This window comes from Aethina tumida, chromosome 3 (genome assembly GCF_024364675.1).
Source record: "Aethina tumida isolate Nest 87 chromosome 3, icAetTumi1.1, whole genome shotgun sequence".
Classification (NCBI taxonomy): Eukaryota; Metazoa; Arthropoda; class Insecta; order Coleoptera; family Nitidulidae; genus Aethina; species Aethina tumida.
In genome coordinates this window covers 12,566,907-12,588,088 of record NC_065437.1, presented here as the reverse complement: position 1 = coordinate 12,588,088, position 21,182 = coordinate 12,566,907, and the positions used below count along the sequence as shown (strand labels likewise).

Here is a 21,182-nt window from a genome sequence, read left to right as displayed (position 1 = left end):
TGAGTTGACGATATGAATGAATTGTTTTTGAAGTTTTTCACTGAATATATTTAGTATCATTTACTTTGTACGACTGACTTCTTCAACTAGAAACTCTTTGTAATGACTACTCGCTTCTTTCGATCTTGATAAGGCGCAATTATAATTTTTCTTACAGTACATATATAATAAGGCAATAAAAAACTCACACAATTCTTTTTAAAAGTTAGAGTAAGACAAATATTCGATATTATAAAAAAATTGTTCATCTGTCTTGACAAGAATATTTGGAGGTAAGATAAAAATAATTACCATTAAAGCAACTATGAAAAATAAATATTTCGGTTATAATTCGATTTGAAATTAGTGATAAAAACTAGATCTGTGGTATTATGTTAATATATAATATATTGTTATAAAATGCATCACATAAACATGTTTGCTGTTTATATATGAGATATGTACATACAATTTTTACCTCTGAAAAACACAAGTTTTAACATCGATTTTACACATACAGGTACATTATTTAAACAATGATAAAATTAATTAACATGATACTATCCTTCAATTAATTTTGTAGTAAGTGCATTCGAAATTTTCTAGTGCAGACTCAATTTTCGTTACGAGAAAAACTGCGTTCAACCATCAAATCTTGATAGATTATTTTATCGTGTTCGAGATAAGCGTGATTTGTTTTAGTTTTCGTTCATTCTAATGATGGATTTATTCAAGTGGTGTGCCTTTGGTTTTTTGATATTATTCACTTTGCAAATTTCTTCTGCTTTTCAGTAACAACTGGACAAACACAGGAAACATATCAAACCTGATATGTAAATGCATTCATTAATTATCTAGAAATAATAAACCAACTATTTGTCATAGATCCATGTCTCCTCTTTAATCTTAGTCAACAGATAATTCATTAGATAATGAACATTTCAGTATTGTCGCTGGTTCCATCATTGATTTGGGCCACGCTGAAAGGAGTGAACGAAGGTGGTTACTGTTGGATGGTGGACAGCAACAACGAACAATGGACTGTCTTGTCGACATAATTAGAATTATTTTTACGAGGATGAGATACGGAGGTACAAGTCAACAAACAAAGTAAAATTATTCATTATAGGTTTGAGGGATTCTGTTCACTGATCATTTTTTAGGACGGCCTTAAAATCGACTTTATTTTTGATCTCATTGTTCGGTCTACAATTTCTAGTCACAGCGAAGAAAATGGTATTGAACCATACGTGTGTGTTGGAAGACTCCCACGAATACACCAAATATTCGCGATTTTGTTCTGTTACAACAGCTCAGAAGTAATAATATTATTTGCCAATTTTGCTGATCTATTGAACGATTTGTTGTAGGTGCATGTGGAAATCAACAACACTTATAGAAAGTTAAGATTTTTTTTAGAAGATCTATATGGAATGTGTTCACTTTGTACCTGTATAATATTCATATTTTAAATTGTTATTTATTTTATTACTACATATTTATATTTTTATTATTTTTTAATAAATGCCTATATTCCTCCCAGAATTTGTATAATTTTTATGTCAAATTTGTTTGTCAATGTGATCCTACGTTTTCAGTAGAGTTGGTATATGGAAATTGCGTCGATCAAGGAGGTAGATTGATGATTTTATTTTTTAACTAATCCATCACAATTTTAGGTTTATGTTCGTCACTACTGCGTTTCCCTAAATTTGAAATTAATACTAGAAATAACTGACTTATTTAACTGTAAACTGTTAATAATCCCTACTGGCTTCTTTAGGTCTTTTTCTTACATCACAAGTATATTAAGCAAAAATTAAAAACGTACGTAGTTCTTTAAAAACGTTAAAGAGTACGGTATATATTCGGCTTCATTAAAATTTGTTCATTCGACTTGACAAGAATATTTGGAGATAAGATAAAAATAATTGCCATTAAACCAACCACGAAAAATAAATATTTTGATTGTAATTCAATTTGAAATTTGTGATGAAAACTAGGTCTATTTTTTTTTTTTAATTTCGACTAGATTGATTTAGTGTGTAAATCGAATCTGGAACATACATATATTCGGGTTAAGCTGAATTAAAGTTTGTTTACGCGAACTATTTTCGTATCTGATTAATTACGTTCAATTTTGTGAAAATAATTATATTACATCATTAACGTTTACATTAAAATATTATATTTTTAAAATGTCCAATAGGAAATGTGATATTTTTGAACGTTAATGATTATTGTCCGTTATGATTACACGTGTAAAAATTCATATTCATAAAACTGATTTAAATGTAGTTTAATATCTATAAATATATTGACATAAATTGTATCACGAAAACATGTTTGCTGTTTATATAAGAGATATGCACATACAATTTTTACCATTGAGGAAATACTCAAGTATTCGATTTTATATATACAGGTAATTTATTTAAACAATGATACGACAAATTAACATGATATTATTCTTCAATTAATTTAATATTAAATGCATACGTAAGTTTCTAGCGCAGACTCAATTTCCATTGCGTGAAAGATTGCGTTCAATCGGCAATCAAATCTTGATAGACTATTTTATCGTGTCCGAGATAAGCGTCATTCGGTTTAGTTTTAATTCAGACGTTGATTTAAACGATGGATTTATTCAAGTGGTGTGCTTTCAGTTTTTTGATATTATTCAGTTTGCAACTTTGTTCTGCTTTTCAGTCACAACAGGTAAGTCAAATTTATATATACATTATGTAGGTTATAAAGAAATGTACAAAATAATTATTAATATTTATACAGTTTATTATTTACTTATATTTAACATTATAAGAATTGTATGTTTGTATACATTTTTTAATACGAACAAGTATGGTAAATTATATTTTTTTAGGTAGAAAATAGTTCAGAAATTGTAGAATTATGTCCTCAAAATTTGGTGAGTCACTTTTCAATTTTCAATAAATATAAAATTAACAGCTGTTTTGTTTTTACAGGACATAAAAAATTATTGCAATTACAGAGATACATATTATTATTATAGAGCTTATTGGAATTATTGGAGTGGTTACAATTGTTACCTTTATACATCGCCAGAACGATTCAAACAAAAATTGAGACCTTCTTCCCTTAATACATTTTGCAACAAAATCAACAAGTCATCCCAAATTCCTATTATTGTAAACTAGCATTTGAGTAAAATTGAAATATAAACTTACCAATGAACTTTTTTAGGGTAACTCCAAATATTTTGCCACGTTCGATTATAAGAATTCGTCTTCCATGGAAATACTTAAAACATTGTTTAAAAGTGAGGAGTTTTTTCTAATTTTTCTGGATTGTTTGCAAGAAGCGGAGAAATGTTGTTTCGAGGACATGACAATAGAAAACATATTCCCTAGTAAGTGGTCCAAGTCCTGAACGAACTGGTCGATGAAAACGTTAAATTTTAGGCGAACAAGAGTGTAGTGTTGTATGGGACGCTTGGTCATGTTTTCCGAGAACCCCAGTGAACACAACCAAGAAATTGGTTTGCAGTAAACAAGCGTACTCATCACTGACGGATTATTGCACATGTAAGCGATAATTTTCCAACACTAATACAATCCTGAATTGATTATTGGTTTTAGTAGAAAGTGAAAAGGTGTGTTTCTTCAATGAGACTACGGGAAAGGCGCAATGGATCGAACAGACCGACTACAATAATTGTGCTATCGCACCTGTTTACAAAAGGAGACACAAATACAATGTGATCACCCTTCATATTTGCAACGTTGTGGATGTTCCCGCCATTTTGATATTCCTCTTGTACAGGAAACTGAGACAGTCGACGAGGATGAGTCTGCACAGAAATTTGCTAATCGCCATCGTGATCAGAAACGTTTTAACAATCATGACGAAAGAGTTGATAATTATAGATCAGTTGAACGTGAACACCAAGAATGTTATGGGAGAGAACGGGGTTCCATGCAGGGTTTTGGCGTTTTTCGAGAATGTTTTCAAAAATGCGATATTTGCTTGTATGGTCATTGACGGTTATTATTTACACAAGCAGATTGTCAGGAATCACGCTCCGGAACCGAAAAAATTGACTTTATCGCTTGTTTCAGTTGGTAAGTTTTATGTTTTTATTATCTAAAAATGATGATTCGATTAATATTTTATATTAATCACAATTTCATAAAGATATGCTTGTATCTATTTGTTGGTGACGTCACATACTCGGACAAACACAGGAAACTTATCAAATCCCATATGGAAATGCGTTTATTAATTATCTATAACTAATAAACCAACTATTCGTCATAAATCCATGTCTTCCTTTTAATCCTATTCATTAGATAATCGAATAGATAATAAAAATTTCAGTATTGTCGCTGGTTCCATCATTGATTTGGGCCACGCTGAAAGGAGTGAACGAAGGTGGTTACTGTTGGATGGTGGACAGCAACAACGAACAATGGACCGGTGATGGGTTCAGGATTCTTGTCCTAATCATTAATATTTTAATTCTTGTCGACATAATTAGAATTATTTTTACGAGGATGAGACACGGAGGTACAAGTCGACAAACAAAGTAAAATTATTCATTTCAGGTTTGAGGGATTCTCTTCACTGATCATTTTTTAGGGCCGCCTTAAAATCGACATTATTTTTGATCCCATTATTCGGTCTACAATTTCTCGTGACGGCGAAGAAAATGGTGTTGAACGATACGTGCGTGGCGGAAGACGCATACGAATACACCAAATATTCGATGGAGGCGTTTCAGGGAATCATGGTCGCGATTTTGTTCTGTTACGCCAGCTCAGAAGTAATAATATTATTCACCAATTTTGCTGACCTATTGAACGATTTGTTGTAGGTGCATGTGGAAATCAACAACACTTATAGAAAGGTGCGAATTTTTTTAGAAGACCGATTTGGAATTGCTTATAACAAGGGCAATATTGACAGGAGGGCAACTACTGCAACTTTTGTCGGAAATTAATTGAAAAATCTCACTGTGTTCACTTTATACCTGTAAAATATTCATATTTTAAGATTTTATTTATTTTATTATTGCATATTTGTTTTTATTATTTTTTAATAAATTATACAAAATCATTGTTTCACTTTTTAATATGTAGTGTATTTTTTTAGAAATTAGGATTTATGGGATTTAGCTTTGTTTTCCAAAAAGAAGAATACCGTACCTGATTCACCTTACTTATTCATTAGATGTTTATGGAGAACAAAAAAGGTATTTATTTGAAATTTTTACAATAATTAATATTGGAAATACATTTCTAATTTACAATTTATAATATAAAAGAATTACTAGAACGTAAATAAATAAATAATGATTAGAAAAACAGTTTAAATAATAAAATTTAATACTTTGGGTTTTTCATTAATAGATTTATCTCAAATCAATATGATAATATATTAAAGGTGGGAAACACGTCTAAGTAAACAATATTGTTCTTAGAAATTATACTTATTGTTTTATTTTATCGAATATTTATTGAAATGTGATAATAAATAATTGATTACTTTTTTTTTTTAAATTAATTAATTGTGATATAAAAAACTGCATAAAGTATTATGATTTAGACGACTGAATATGTATGAAGATTTTAAATAAAATTATACATCTCATAAATAAGGTATATGTTACAAAATAGTTTATTATTAAATTCCACACAAAATTAAAATAAAAAAATTTAAAGTTGGCAGTTATAGAGATTGCAGATAGAAGTGAAAACTTAGAACTTAGTATTAAAATTTGAAATTTCATAATGTTTGAATTATATTTATAAACATCAATCTGGTTTTCACATCTATTGACACTCCGAGCAACAATTTTATGCATTTTTATATGGTTTTTTATTATTTAAATATATTACGGGCTGTACAAGATCATGACAAAATATAAGTACAATTCAATTGAAATAACAATTAATATACAATCATATTATTTATGGATGGTATTTGTATTTACTTAAATGTACTTGATTTTTAATATTATTTGAATTGTTTGCATCATTGTCATCATTAATTTCAACAATACTTAGACTTTTTTACTTCTATTTGTTCTAAAAAACATACAATAGGCTTATGGTAACTAAAGTAAGAAATGAAAATGTTTGATTCAAATTTATCTAAGTATCGCGTAAAAGCGACATCAATTGTCGTTTTATGTTTTGTAGTACTGAGTTTTGGTTCATTGGACATATTTAAATAAATTTTTCACTAAATCCATTTAATTTCACTTATAAGATTTTCACAGCACTATACGTTAACTGTACAGCTACAGATATACTGGTATAAGCATGTCGGTGACGCGAACGCACGAGATTTCACCCATTCAAAAAGTATCTAAGGCGCACAGCACACTGCGCGTGCGCCAGTCATGTACTCATGACATGCTGTCATTGACGCGAAGGCATATTTCCCTACCAAAATGTGCCCAAAGCGTCTAAAGAAGTTTTCACTTGTAAAAATACAAATACAAATCTATTACTATTTGTTAGGAAAGGCTAATTTTCAGTTTACACACTTTTGTTGACGGTATAAAAAACAAGTATGTTTTACTTTTGCTTAATAAATATCCCTCCTTCGATTGTAATTGGAACTAAAATATGTACAACTAGTCACTTGATTTCAATATTGATTTTGAATGATTATTTGGGAAATTTACCTTCAGATGTTAAGAGAATTGGGCGCTGATTTTTTCCTTGAAAGTACATCAGAAATAAAGATTATCCTGAAAATTTCGAATATTTCTATATAGAGATTCCTTTCAGACGACATTCTCCTCAATGAACCCCCCTCTTTCAAAACAGTAATAGATAGTAGCGTCAAACTCATTTCTGGCTTAGCTGGAGGCCTTTAACGAAACCTGCTGAAAACTGCATAAGTAAAATTTTACCTGATTTCAAAATGCTCTCAAATATACAGCTGTAACTCACCCTATAGTTCCGGGATTTTATTTATTCCGAGGTTACCAGCCAAATCAACAACTTTTTTCTTTTGTCTATTTATTAACAAAAGAAGGACGAGCATGTCGGTGACGTGAATCCATAAGATTTTCCTCTACTAAAAAGTGCCCAACGCGGCTAAAGAACTTTTCACTTCAAAAACAGCATAAAGTATTACGATTTTATTATTTAAAACGACTGAATATGTATGGAGATTATAAATAAAATTATACATCTCATAAATAAGCCAAACAAGTATATAATAAATATAACCGGAATACACATATATATGTTACAAATTAGTTTATTATTAAATTAAAACAAAAATTAAAATAAAAACTAGTTTCCAAGGCTAAAATAATTTTATTAATAAAACCATACAACATAAAGTATACAATCTCACAAATAAATATAAAAATTGAAATTAATCAATAAATCAGAGGAAAACAATCATAAAACACTGGACCGGACTTCAGGTACGTAAGTGGCGGTTGTGTCTCTCCTCATTTTTGTCGCACGGAAGCTGCCCCTTCCGAATCTCTCACTTAGATGAATCCTCAGTTTCCTGTAAACGTTCTTTAACTCCCCATGTACCTAGAAAACGACTGTTCATTTTACGTAACTCTTTATGTAACGTGTCTCACTTCGTTGTTGCAGTAGCAAAACAAAATTGCGACCATGACTCCCTGCAAAGCTTCCAGGCTGTATCTCGAATATTCGTAAACGTCTTTTGCAACGCACGTGTCGTCGTACACTATATTTTGATCCGCCGTTATGATGAAATGTAATCCGAACAATGGGATCAGGAATACTGTCGCCTTGAATGCCGCCCTAAAATTCACAATCTTATCAAAGACAACAGTCGCAACTGTTCAAAAGAACCTATTTACTTCAATATATGGATGGCTACTCACTATAGTAATTTAGATAAAAAAAGGATTATTACCGTGCTTGTCTTGTGGTGTTGGCCTGTTTCATTTTGGTAAACATGATTCTAATAATATCGATCAAAAGTATAAAATTAGTGGTCAAAACTGCTATCCTGAACCCATCCACTATCCATTGCTCATTGTCCGTATCCACCAACCAACAGTTAGATGAGTTTTTTGCCCCTTTAACCGTCGCCCAAATCAACGAAGGAACCAATGACAAAGCTAAAATCAACTAAAATTAAGTAACCAGCCGCACGTCAAAAGGAACATTTACTTAAAACTGCGGCCATCAAGTGCCAAAGTTTCGGTTCCTTGGCGAAATTCCTGACGATAACCTTGTGTAAGTAAAATCCATCGATCAGCATGCACGCGTATATTCCGTTCTTGAAAACGTTTTCGAAGAACGTCAAAACTCTGCAGGCCACGCTGTTCTCATCCATCACCCCGTTACCGTCGTTTTCAATCTAATGCAACAAGATCAACTCCTTGGACATGACGGTAAGGACGCTTCTGATCACGATGGCTATCAGCAAGTTTCTGTGCAGGATTATCCGAGTTTGCTTCCGGAAATTGCTGAACGATAGGAACACCACGACCGCAGGAAGGGTCAGAAAAATGGATATCGTCAGAGTTATGGAGTTGAACTTGTGTCTTCGGTTGTAGATGTGGGCCATGGCGCAATTTGCATACGAAGTGTTGATTTTCCATTCGGCCGTTTCGGTGGCGGCGTTCCAATCGCACGATTTCGAACTGTAGGCTGAAAATTATGGGGATTATTGACAATTTATTTGAATATCTAGATGGTACCTCTGCACGTCGGTTTGGTTTGTGGCGAACATACTTTGTGTGCCACTTCGTGGAGCTTCGTTTGTGGGAAACAGTCCCAAGCGTCGAAAACGACAGGGCAATATTCCTTAGCTTGAAATGTTGGTTATTAAAATTATTTTATTGGAAATGTTGGACTTACATGGAAGAGCATTCGTTTCGTTCGTCTCCTTGTTGCAACAATCATCAGCAACTTGGTTGCAACTAAGGTACAACATAAAATCATTCTCGTTTTTAAAAATTTTACTCAACATGTTCCTTGATGTGGAATTTGTGTAATCAAAAAATGCAAACGTTACGGGATTTGTGTCGTTGAAAACCTACAAAAATATTAGGTAATTAAGTAATTCAAGTTTTCTTGTGAAACATGTTTCTTACTCTAATGGGTAAAGTCATAACGGTGTTGCTGATTTGAGGGCAAATTGTTGGGAGGAATTTCACATAATCATAATCGCCTTTTCCTTTAATGTACCTATTGACATTAGTGTACTGATAACAGTACCAACCAGAAACAAAGTTCCAGTAGTTCCTAGGAACTTTCAGATCTCTTACATTACATTTCGTCTTATCCTAAATTTGAAATTTGTATAGTTATTCATTAGTTAATGGTTAGGGACGAACTTACTCTAGTTTCAGGGCATAATTCCACAGGATTGGTTTCGAAAAGTTGGCCTTTTTTCTGAAACAAATCATTAATGTAATTTTACCTATTATTAATCTTATTTCCAATTCGGTATGGTTTGTAAGATACTAAAGTTATTTTTTTATTTGTGACTCAAATTTAGTATATAGATTTTTCAGGTTATCAAGTTCTCAGTCCAACTAATGTCAAAATTGAGTTGATTTCTACTCTAGGGGAGTCTGCTTCATTGTTTATAATAGTAAAATGTGGCAGAATTTAGGTGATACGAGATTCAAAGAATAATATATTGAACACGCCAGATAAATCTACAAAGTGATTTTGGATGATCGACGACTAAAACTGCGTAATCTAGAAGAAGTATAGAGTAGGTCAATTATACATTTGTGAAGGATGCATATTTGGGCACCTATGTAAGTTTTCTTAGAAAATTCACTGTAGTAATAATTAGTAACTTTAAATTTGAGATGAAAGCACAGCCTAAACAATGGATTAAATTAGGGGAACCAGCTCCAAAGAAGGAGAAAACAATTCTGGAGAGTCAGAGGCATTTCAAAAGTGGTGTACATCAAATATTTACCAAATATTTGTATACAGAAAAAATGTGCATAGGTTGAGGAACAAAAACAGAGATCTGACAATCTTTTAATCAAACTTTTTGTCTAGTTTCGCCGAAATAATATCGAATTATTGCATCGATTCATAACAATTATTAAACCATAGACCCATCATTTCACACTTGAAACGGAAGCACTGGAGTGGTGATGGTGCTAGGTTTTGCAGTAGACCTTTCAAAAAATTAAATATTTACTAAAATATTTTTACATGAAAAAGATGTGACGATGTTTTAATCAAAATTTTTGACCTAGTTTTTCCGAAAACAAATTTTTGCGTCAATTTATAACAATTATTAAACCATTTTTACACTTGAGATAAAAGAACAGTCTAAAAGAGGGGAACTGTTGTACTGTTAATGGAGTAGATTAATTATACATTTATGAAAGACACATGGAGGTATCTATCAGTATTGGAAACCAATTTATACTCCTCTTTAACAAAAATGATGGCATTTAATATGAAGGTACAATATAAAATCGAAACCTAACAGGCACCCTAGGAAAAAAATGGGATGACGTGTGAAGCATTCTAGAAGAAGTGTAGAGTAGGCCAATAATATATTTGTAAAGGATGCATATTTGGGCACCTGTGGGAGTTTTCTTCAAAAGTCACTGAGTAATTAGTGTAGTAATAATTAGTAATTTTAAATTTGAGATGAAAGAACAGCCTAAACAATGGATTCAATGAGGGCAACCAGCACCAAAGAAGGAGAAAACAATTCTGGTTTTGCCTAGTTTCGCCAAAATAATATAGAAATTTTTGCATCTCGATTTATAATAATTATTAAAACATGAACCCATCATTTCACACTTGAAACGAAAGCACAGTCTAAACAATGGATTAAAAGTGGGGAATTGCTCAACTGGTGATGGAATTGATCGAATTAAACATTTGTGAAGGACGCATAAAGAAACAATAGTAGATATTTATATTTCAATTTACACACCTCTTTAACTTGGTATAAACCTGGAGAAGAAAAATTACAACAAGATAATGCTCCATGACACCTATCAACCAGTATCAAACACTGGTTCAATTATAATCAAATTAGTTAAGAAAATGTCTTGACTAAACTTCAGATCTCAATATATTTGGGAACCTGTAGATCCACTTAATAAGGTGGTACAACATTAAAATGAAGGTGGAATTAATCACATAATGGTCAAGTTTTAAGAAGTTTTCTTAGAAAGTAGTATTAATATTGATCCACCACTTTACATATGAAATGAAAGAACAGCCTAAACGATGGATTAAATGAGGGGAACCAGCTTCAAAGAAGGACAAAGCAAGTTTGAAGTGGTGATAGTGTTAGGTTTTACTAAAAATTTATATATGAAAAAGATGTGACGATGTTTTAATTGAATTTTTGACCTACTTTTCCCGAAATATAACCAAATTTTTGCGTCAATTTATAACAATTATTAAACCATTTTTGAACTTGAGATAAAAGAACAGTCTAAACAGTAGATTAAAAGAGGGGAACTGTTGAATTGTTAATGAAGTAGAATAATTATACATTTATGAAGGACACATGGAGGTATCTATCAGTATTGGAAACCAATTTGTACTCCTCTTTAACAAAAATTTAAGGTGGTACAAACCTGAGAAAAGTAAAATTACAAATCAATGCTCAATGACCCAGTATCAACCAGTATCAATTACTGGTTCAAAGAGAATAAAATAAGTTGAGCGAATCTCTTGCTAAACGCCCACCGCAATCTAATTGAGCACCTGGTGCTACTTAATATGAAGGTACAATGTATCGAAGGCACCCGAGGATAATAAAAATGGGATGACGTGTCAAACATTGGCAGTTTTCTTAGAAAAATCATGATCCACCATTCACAATTTTCATTGATTACTCCCAAAAAGGAAAAGCCATCAACGGTGAGTAATTATGTGAACATATTATAATAAGTGTTGCTTCATAGTGACGACCTGTCAGTTCTCACGTTCGTTATTGTAGTGGTCAAATCACAGAATTTCTTCCTGACACACCCTTAATCGAGTTAAGTTTAGCTATCCGATTTTTTTCCATTTCCAAACATGAAAAAATTTGTCGACAATAAGGGGTGCAGTTTGTTGTGGGTGCTTATTTTGAAGACCTCCATGTGTCACAATATAAACAAGGTATTGAAGCTACTGAACATAGGAAAAGTACATCACACTAAAGTAAAATACTTTGTTAGGCCAGGTATTTAAGAGAATGCCCACATATTTATTAAGATTGTCAAACTTACAGCAAAATCCTGACCATGTCCATTTGATGCACAGCACAAAACACAAATCAGTAAAGGTATGGACCACCACTCGAATTTACTCATGTTCTAAATCTAATAATATCAATTCGGAACACGAGAACGATGATAATACATCTACATACATTATCTAAACAATTAAACCGGTTGACTGATCATACAAATATCACTTTAATATGTGTAGATGTAGATAACGTACCGTTTCGGAACGAGAACGAAAAAATTTTATTATTATTTATTTTTATTCTAATGGAACATAAATACAAAAATATCGCGCGCTGTTTTCGGTTAACGACAGACAGTTTATTTTAACTGTGCGTATTTATGAATGTGTCCGTTATTTTTTCATCTTCAATGATTTCGTGTTTATAATACAGAATCAATATTTGTCCGGGTTTATCTGTAACGCGCATTAAACACTAATCGCAATTAAAATGTATGACCGTTGCCACTTTGCACGTTTCCATACAATCGATGGATTTTTTTCGGGGTTTTTCATTATATTAAACGATGACTGGATTCTGATTATCTCCGTATCTACCTGTGTAAGATAAAATTGAACTATTGTTATTGAAATTAAGGTTTATCTTTATGTTCGATGTGTGTACTTTTTATGTATTTTCGAAGATACAGATTAAGATAATGTTTATTACATTGGTATTGACTTTTTGGAGTTTAGTACAGTAATAAACGAGGATTTTAAAAATAATGAGGGCATCCTTCATTATTATACAAACAATGAAATTGACAATTTTAATAAAGTGTGTTTTTAAAGTCTCAGATATTTCACGGAAGAAAATTGGGCAAATATTGTGTGGACTGTTGAATTTAATTTTCAGGAAAGCTGTTTATAATGACTTTTATAAAACACAAACGTTTAATAATTCATGTACTTCGTAAAATATATATGCAATACAAAATTTTATGTTGGCACAAATCTGGAAACAGTAAAGGTAGAAGTCGGTGTCTCATGTTTTAAGGAGAATTAAAATACGCTGATGGAATGTCTTGTTCAATTTTACTAATGAAAACATATAGGGACACAAATGTAAAGTATACTTAAAAGGCACCCTCGAAATAGAATGAGCGTTAGTAAAAAGTCTTAGAAGTAATAAAAGAGAAAGGTGGATTCACCAAATATTAATTAAAAAAAATTTAAAGTTGACAGTTATAGAGACTGCTGATAAAAGTGAAAACTTAGAACTTTTAGTATTAAAATTTGAAATTTCATAATGTTTAAATTAAATTTATCAACATCAATCTGGTTTTCACATCTATTGACACTCACACTTTCAATTATTTCATTTTGTTCTAAAAAAGATACAATAGGCTTATGGTAACTAAAGTAAGAAATGAAAATGATTGATTGAAATATATCTAAGTATCGCGTAAAAGCGGCATCGATTGTCGTTTTATGTTTTGTAGTACTGAGTTTTCGATCATTGGACATATTTAAATAAATTTTTCACTAAATCCATTCAATTTCACTTATAAGATATACACAGCACTATACGTCAACTGTATAGCTACAGATATACTGGTATAAGCATGTCGGTGACGCGAACGCATGAGATTTCACCCATCCAAAAAGTGTCTAAGGCTCACAGCACACTGCGCGTGCGCGTTGGTATCAGATGGTAAGAGAATTGAGTGCTAATTTTTTCCTTGAACCTATATCAGAAATAAAGATGATCCTGAAAATTTCGAATATTATATATTATAAACCCTCCTCTTTCAAAACAGTAATAGATATTAGCGTCAAACTCATTTCCGGCTTAGCTGGAGACCTTTAACGAAACCACTGCATTAGTAAAATTTTATCTGATTTCAAAATGCTTTCAAATGTATAGCTGTAAGTCACCCCCTAGTTCTGGGATTTTATTCTTAAGGACTAGTTTTCGGGTACCTCTTGAAACGCCGACAGACATATAGTTTGTTGGTCCAGTAACCGAGGTTACCAAATGAACAACTTTTTTCTTTTGTCTGAATTTATTAACAAAAAAAAAAAGGACGAGCATGTCGGTGACGCGAACCCATAAGATTTTCCTCTACCAAAAAGTGCCCAACGCTGCTAAAGAAGTTTTCACTTCATCAATAAATAATACCCAAAACAGATGTTTATGGGTACCTATTTGATTAAGTCCAATACAATAGAAGAAGACATGTTAAAAATATGAGCTGTACTAATTAAATGGATCAAGTAGATCTAATGTTAATTATTATTTCTGTTATTGTTGTGTCCGCTATGTAGCTGGTCAATTTAATTTTATTCATTAATGAACATTATACTTTCAGTAGTAGTTATTATACTTAACATATTTAATAACATACTCAAACTGTATCATGTGCTGTAATTCAGCGTTACGAAAATCAAGAGTAATAAGTAGAGATCGTTAAGAGTTTACAGCTAAATAAATCAATAGTTTCTCTGCTCTCTACTGATAATGTCCTACAGGAACAAGACTACTCAAAACGGTTATTACACCCACAATGAAACGAGATGGTAGTTCAATTATGGTATGGGAGTGCTTCTTTGCTTCTGGTGTAGGCCCACTGCATCGTTTAAAAGGACACAAGGGCCGATTTATGTTCAGCGAAATATTAAACAATGAATTAACAATGCCGTTAAATAATGCATTTGATGACAATCCCAATTTAATGTTAAATTAAACGTTACTTAAACATGTTATAGATTAAGAAAATATTAGTTTTTACAATAAACTATAAACAACATTAGTAACTTAATTGTATTATTTTAACAGTTCAGATTAAATAAAATAGTAGCCAGAATATTTAACATTTTAAGAAATTGTTATAATAATGACCACTGCTGTGCAGTACATTCACACAACTGACAGTATACAACCAAATTAAAATTTGTACGATTATGTCGATAATTATCCGATAAATAAATCTGGTTACAGGATATGGATTAAAAACTATGTAAATCATCTAATTAAATACGAGTCACGCTGTCAAAACGCCACAACGACCCATTTGTATATTTTTCATTATGAATCACACATTCTCTGTATCATGTTTTCTAACTAACAACACTTTGCAGTGTCAAAACAAATTGCACAATTGCTTGATAAAATTGATTGTTGGGAAGCGACAATAATAATAAAAATGTGATTAGTATATTCTGCTGATGCTAATTGATTTATAACTGTAGGTAAAATTCGGTTACAATTTGATAGTCTAGCAGGTTATAATTTTGTAATGTGTATGCGGAAAGAATTTCGGTTAAGTAATTAATCGGTTCTTAAACTAAATGAAGGATGTATTGTACTTTGACAGTGTTTGAACAATGAAATCATAATTAAAAGGGAATATAAGTGTTTGAAGAATGAAATCATTTTGTTGTACAAAAAGTGTTAATTGATCTTGAATTTTTGTTGTTATCGTTTTAAACCAACCGGACTGTTTGCTTAAGTAATATTCAGTTTAAGCGTCACACGGTTTAAGTACTTTAAAGCTTTTTAAAGGTTAATCATTTAAAGTCCTAAATGTCCTATGTTTTGTGTAAAAGCAGGTAATAGTTACTTTCTACAAGGATTACTTTTATTACATAATGAGGCTTTTGTCATCACGTCTATTATTAAGTAGTAGTAAAGGCAGGACATGAAGACAAACAAACTAAATGTGATTGGTACAAGGTTTATTTTGTTTATTGAATTCACAACAACAGGAAATAAATTTTCGATAGTCACGTTTATTTTTAAAAATATATTTGAAAACGAGTATTGAGTGCGTCGATTCAAAATAAAGAACAAAGAGTTCTACCAGTTCTTAAAACGAGTTGTGTGCTATTAACAAAGACTCCATAAATTTCTCAACGGTAAAACAAATAAAAAAAACTTTAAGAATTCGATTGGATGGTAAAAATATGATCAGAATTGAAGTGCGACCTTCACCCTGCCACTGAAAATGGTCGAGGTTCCGTTTTAAACCATAGGTGGTTTGGATTACGCGTACAAAAACTCCGTGTCCGATGCGAGCATCACATCCTTCTTTTCTGTGATACGACTCCCAATTATATATTCAAGTAAGTACCTCATATTATTTTATCATATACTTTTTTATTCAAATAATTTATTTAGCATTACTTTGATATATGGGATAATTTTATTTTATTTTTTTAATTAAAAAATATCTTAGGTATATTTTTTTTGTTAATTGTAAACAATTTTGATTCATTTAAAATATAAAAAAAAATAAAAATACATATACAAGGTGTTTCTAAAATTAGTTAGAACATGTTCAATTATGAAGAAATTCTAATTATTTTTTTTCTATTTTCTCCTAAAATCATTCCCCAAATTTAATTTTCAAAAATTGTTTTTTCTCATATTTCGGTACCTTCGGCACAATCATATTTATATTTGGTATATATTGTACTATATGTTATATGTCTATAACTTAAGGTAACAAACTTTTTTCATTATAACATAGTAGCGTAGATTCTGAGGGTTGCACCTCTTTTTTTCGCCATATTTTTTACCCCACAGAATATTTTTTAAAACTATTATTCTTTGAATAATTTAGAAACAAAGTTGTTTTCGGTTAGTTATGACAATGTCGTTTTTGAAATATTTCAGATTTAATATTTGAAGAAAATTGAAATAAACTTTAAAACTGAAATATTCCAAAAACAACTGTGTCAAGTAAAATTAATCAAAAACACCTTTTTTAAAATTGAAAATTGAATCTACCCTACTGCATCATTATGGAAAAAATTTATTAAATTGAATTAATGATAATATGTATTTTAATACAATTACATAGCAATTTTAAACCGAAGGTTATGGAAACATGAGAAAAAAATAATTTTTGAAATTTGAGTTTGAAGGATTGTATTTTTTTCAGGAGAAACTTTAGAAAAAAAATATTTATTTTAATTAGATTTACTTCATTATTGGACGTGTTTTAACTGGGTCCAAAATATTGACCACCCATTTTAGAGACATCTAAATACATACTTCTCGTTAAATAAAATACATACTTCTCGTTAAATTATAAACTTATTAACTTATGAAGTTTATATAATTTATATATTTTATTGATTTGACCGGTGTTATATATTTTATTATACGTAGTAAATTTTTAAATGTATAATTTAATAAAAAATAGTCTTTTTTTATTAAAAATTTAAAGGATTAAATGCGTATTTGTTAAAGCCTTGAATATATTTTAAATTTACTCTACATATTTCAGACATACAAACTCGTTTCCTTTCACAATAAATTAATTTTTGTCGTATTTAACCAAAATAAAAATTTAAAAAACACATTTAAATCGCATAAAAATATATTCAATCTTAAAACTAATATCGTTAATTTTATTTTTTTGATTAAAAAGTAATTAGGAAAATTTTGATACTTTAATTTTTACTCTAACTTTCTTAAACATCATAGAAACAATTAGTAATATTTTAACAATAATTGTAATTATGAGACATAAAACAGCAGTTATACTTATGTCAAAGTGAAGGACGAACAAATTAGTCTGCCAAAATAAGAAAAACTATTAAAAATTACATATGTACACAAGTTTCCATCCGTTATAACTGTATTCTGAGTAATAATTATTACTACACTTAATACAAAAAATTAAGGATAAAATTGTGCAGTAATTATTAATTCATTAGGTACTATATTATATTGGTCAATTCTAAACGAATTATATATGAAATTTTTAAAATATTTAAATGACAATTGACCTTAAAAGATATATTTTAAATAATTGTTTACAATTAGAATTCTTGAGCGGTTTAAATTATAATTTGTTAAGATAAAAAATAATTCAATTAAGAATTCCATGAGGAACGATCAATACATTGTAAATTTAATATTTATATCAAGAATAAGGAAATAAAGCTCGTTATACAAAATTTTATTATTAACGTTATTTTTTGTAAATGTAAATGACAATATCTGATCGATCTTAAGAACTAGATAAAATAACTTATTCATGATTAATAATAAATGGGTAATTGTGTCGAGATAAAAAACAATTAAACATTCTGTACAGCAAAGCGTTAAAAGCGATGTGAAATAAATATTCATGGGTCGAATAAGGAAATATACCCGATGCGTCTCTAAAAAATAACAAAACATTAAATTTTATCAATTAAAATGTGTTGCAGATTCATCGGAGTGGCGAAGGTTAGCCGTGAATGGAATATAAAACTGAACGATCAAAATGAAGATTGTAATTCTCGTTTGTGTTGTTGCCGTTTGTCTTGCCGCCGAAGAACGATCCTTCCTCGACGGTTTCGTCGGACTGTTGAGGTCCTTCAAACTGAACTCCTTAGGAAGACGGAGGATGGACGTCCAGAGTCCTCGAGTTTTCAGGATGCTCACCAACAGAAAAGTAATTTAATCCGGAATAATGTTAGAAAACAACTACCGTTGTTGGTTTTCAGAAGTTGCAGGATGTCGTCCCTGAATCCAAACCGTTCCCGTGCGATCCCACCGTTGGCTACAGAAGCAAAACGGTTCCTCGTTCGGTCCACAAATTGAGGCCTGGTGATATTGATGTTATAGGCGCCATGGGTGACAGTTTGACGGCCGGCTTTGGACTCTCGGCCACCAATTTGATGGGAATCGCCATTGAGAATCGCGGCAAATCATTTAGCATAGGTAATACCACAATTTATAAGTGGAATTACTGATAATTGATTTTGTAGGTGGTGAGGAAAATTGGAGGACGTTTTTCACCCTCCCGAACGTGTTGAAAGTGTTCAACCCCAAGCTAATCGGTTATTCTTACAACACTTCGCTTACCATTGAAAGGGCGTCCCAATTTAACGTGGCCGAAGGCGGGGCCGTTTCCAAAAACATGCCCTACATGGCCAAGGTCCTTATAACTCGGATCAAGAACGATAAAAGGGTCAATTTACAAAAAGACTGGAAAGTAAAAAATATATATATTTGGACTGATCGTTTAATATTTGAAAAATATTTTAGATGATCACCTTTATGATTGGCGATAATGATTTTTGTTCGGAAATGTGTTATTCTGATTTGGAAAGTACTTTAAAGAGGCATAAGGACGAATTAAGAACTGTTTTAAGGTTGTTACGGGATAATTTGCCGAGAACTATTGTTAATGTTATTCCTCCACCTCGTAAGTAGAACTTTTGCTAATTATTACTATTATTACTCGACCGCCAAATTAACTGGATACGAGTGTTTCTAGAAAAATATGTCAAACTCTATTTCAAAAGTCTAACACCACTCTGTAAATAATGAATTTACTGGTTTAAATATAATCTTTAACTGTTTTTATGTCAAAAATATTAAGACGCAATTAAAAATAGCAAATTGTTGAAAGATTGAGAGAAACGAAACCTCCAACTGGATATCCAATAGTGTCAAATTCCAGCCAAGACAAGTACATAGTGCAAATGGTTGTCAAAAATAGGTGAATAACTGTTACCAGCCTTCAGAGTCATTATTAGGCTACATAAATTAGCTTTTGCCTCTTGGTCAAATATTCTTGACTGATGACAGTCAAATTGGAGTCTGGATAAAAAGTGGTACACAGCCAGGACTCGCTGTTCCCAATGGTTCCATGGTGTCATGTTTTGGGGTGAAATCATGAAATGCCTCTATCGAATCCAAAAGGCTCAGGACATATTTAGAGAAGGTTATTGTACTCGAGGCTGCATTCCTGTAGACACATTATAAAATGAAAAAAATAAATATCCGATTAATTTGTTGATCGAGTTTACTTATGTATTAAAATAGTCACAAACTAGGAATACATGTGTAATCTTGGTTGCCTACATTTAGGCGAAATTAAACTGAAACCTGAATTGACTAATTAAAAATTTGACCTGGTTTGTTCGCAGATTTAAAAATCCTAACACAAATGGACAAAAAACCGGAAGTGTGCGAATTGACCCATCTCGCATCTTGTCCATGCCTAATCGGAAGTACATATCGAAACAATCGCGAACAGTACTTCGAATTCATGCGTCGATGGCAACTTGCGGACATCGAGGTGTCGAACGAAAGTGAATTCGACACAAATGAGTTCACCGTTGTTCCGTTGATGTACACATTGAACTACACATTTCCGAGAACGTCTTCGGGAGATATTGATTACTCGTTCTTGTCCGAGGATTGTTTCCATTTGAGCCAGAAGGGAAACGCACGCTGTAAGTGGTTATCCGCCTATCATTTAATTTTTCGCGGTGTCTTGCAAAATATGTGTGGACGAGCGATTGTCGTGTTCAAAGTAATAGTCATTTTGTTTACTCGTTCTTGCTGCGTTGCCCAATCCTTAATTTTTATCGTTTAAATGTCCATGTTAGATAAGATTGCATCAGTGAAGAAACAGAGAAGGTTTATTGGGTAAAAGTTGGTTCAGAACTTTACCTGTAAAGACAATTAGGATTTATTTTTTCTTTAAAATTCTCTTGTTTTAGTTGCGAACGATTTATGGAACAATCTGATGGAACCGTTTGGTAAGAAAAGCACTGACGGATCAGCTTTATTGACCAAATTTAATTGTCCAACGAAGAAACATCCGTATATTTTCACACGGCGCAATAGTAATTAATTAAAGACTGATTTAATTTATTCATAAAAAATTTAGAAATAATAAAAAGTTAAATGTATATTTTATTCGTGTTTTATTTACTAATGGATGATTTCAAATTTTGATTGCGGCTCTTTTATAATGCTATCCGGTTGAACATTAAGTTAATGTCACTGTTTATTTAAATGCAACACTATACATGTTATTGAATATAAATTGTATTATTTCTTAAGACATGACCATATATCGATGGAAAAATGTTTACTCCGACTGAATCTTGAGAGAAACATCATGCACAACAGAGACAGTAAAAATCTCCCACTACGGGACAATCTACAGATTTTTTGTCTCTGTCGTAAATGATGTCTCTCTCATAATTCAGTCAGGGTAAACGCTTTTCGATTGGTATATGAGTCATATAAATGTATCT

At 31.4% G+C, this 21,182-nt stretch overlaps 3 protein-coding genes across 3 annotated transcripts; 2 read left to right on the top strand and 1 right to left on the bottom strand.

Moving 5' to 3' along the window:
- The first annotated feature begins 2,768 nt into the window (after positions 1–2,768).
- On the top strand, positions 2,769–5,073 carry LOC109603446 (calcitonin receptor-like). The gene is made up of 8 exons (XM_020019942.2): positions 2,769–2,905; positions 2,964–3,146; positions 3,202–3,367; positions 3,420–3,542; positions 3,597–4,079; positions 4,336–4,543; positions 4,597–4,780; positions 4,832–5,073. The coding sequence occupies exons 3-8, from the start codon at positions 3,250–3,252 to the stop codon at positions 4,955–4,957; spliced, it is 1,242 nt and encodes a 413-aa protein (XP_019875501.2). The 5' UTR covers positions 2,769–2,905; positions 2,964–3,146; positions 3,202–3,249; the 3' UTR covers positions 4,958–5,073.
- A 2,249-nt stretch (positions 5,074–7,322) lies between these two features.
- LOC109608116 (calcitonin receptor-like) lies at positions 7,323–12,396 on the bottom strand. The gene is given in 9 exon segments (XM_020024546.2): positions 7,323–7,523; positions 7,574–7,760; positions 7,876–8,083; positions 8,136–8,618; positions 8,669–8,779; positions 8,829–9,006; positions 9,065–9,256; positions 9,312–9,365; positions 12,185–12,396. Coding segments are annotated over 9 exon segments (1,641 nt in total). The 5' UTR covers positions 12,269–12,396; the 3' UTR covers positions 7,323–7,379.
- A 3,538-nt stretch (positions 12,397–15,934) lies between these two features.
- On the top strand, positions 15,935–20,831 carry LOC109604952 (phospholipase B1, membrane-associated). Its single transcript, XM_020021502.2, has 7 exons — positions 15,935–16,250; positions 18,351–18,577; positions 18,630–18,846; positions 18,894–19,120; positions 19,174–19,333; positions 20,061–20,369; positions 20,640–20,831. Exons 2-7 carry the CDS (start codon positions 18,407–18,409, stop codon positions 20,771–20,773), a joined length of 1,218 nt encoding a protein of 405 aa, XP_019877061.1. The 5' UTR covers positions 15,935–16,250; positions 18,351–18,406; the 3' UTR covers positions 20,774–20,831.
- The last annotated feature ends 351 nt before the right edge of the window (positions 20,832–21,182 follow it).

Bases quoted from the DNA above. Each gene is read 5' to 3' on its own strand.
- LOC109603446 (XM_020019942.2), top strand. From the start codon at position 3,250: ATGGAAATACTTAAAACATTGTTTAAAAGTGAGGAGTTTTTTCTAATT. The intron at 3,543-3,596 runs GTAAGCGATAAT...TATTGGTTTTAG, and splicing joins ACTGACGGATTATTGCACAT to TAGAAAGTGAAAAGGTGTGT. The intron at 4,544-4,596 runs GTAAAATTATTC...ATCATTTTTTAG, and splicing joins GGTACAAGTCGACAAACAAA to GGCCGCCTTAAAATCGACAT.
- LOC109604952 (XM_020021502.2), top strand. From the start codon at position 18,407: ATGAAGATTGTAATTCTCGTTTGTGTTGTTGCCGTTTGTCTTGCCGCC. The intron at 18,578-18,629 runs GTAATTTAATCC...GTTGGTTTTCAG, and splicing joins GGATGCTCACCAACAGAAAA to AAGTTGCAGGATGTCGTCCC. The intron at 19,121-19,173 runs GTAAAAAATATA...AAAATATTTTAG, and splicing joins ATTTACAAAAAGACTGGAAA to ATGATCACCTTTATGATTGG.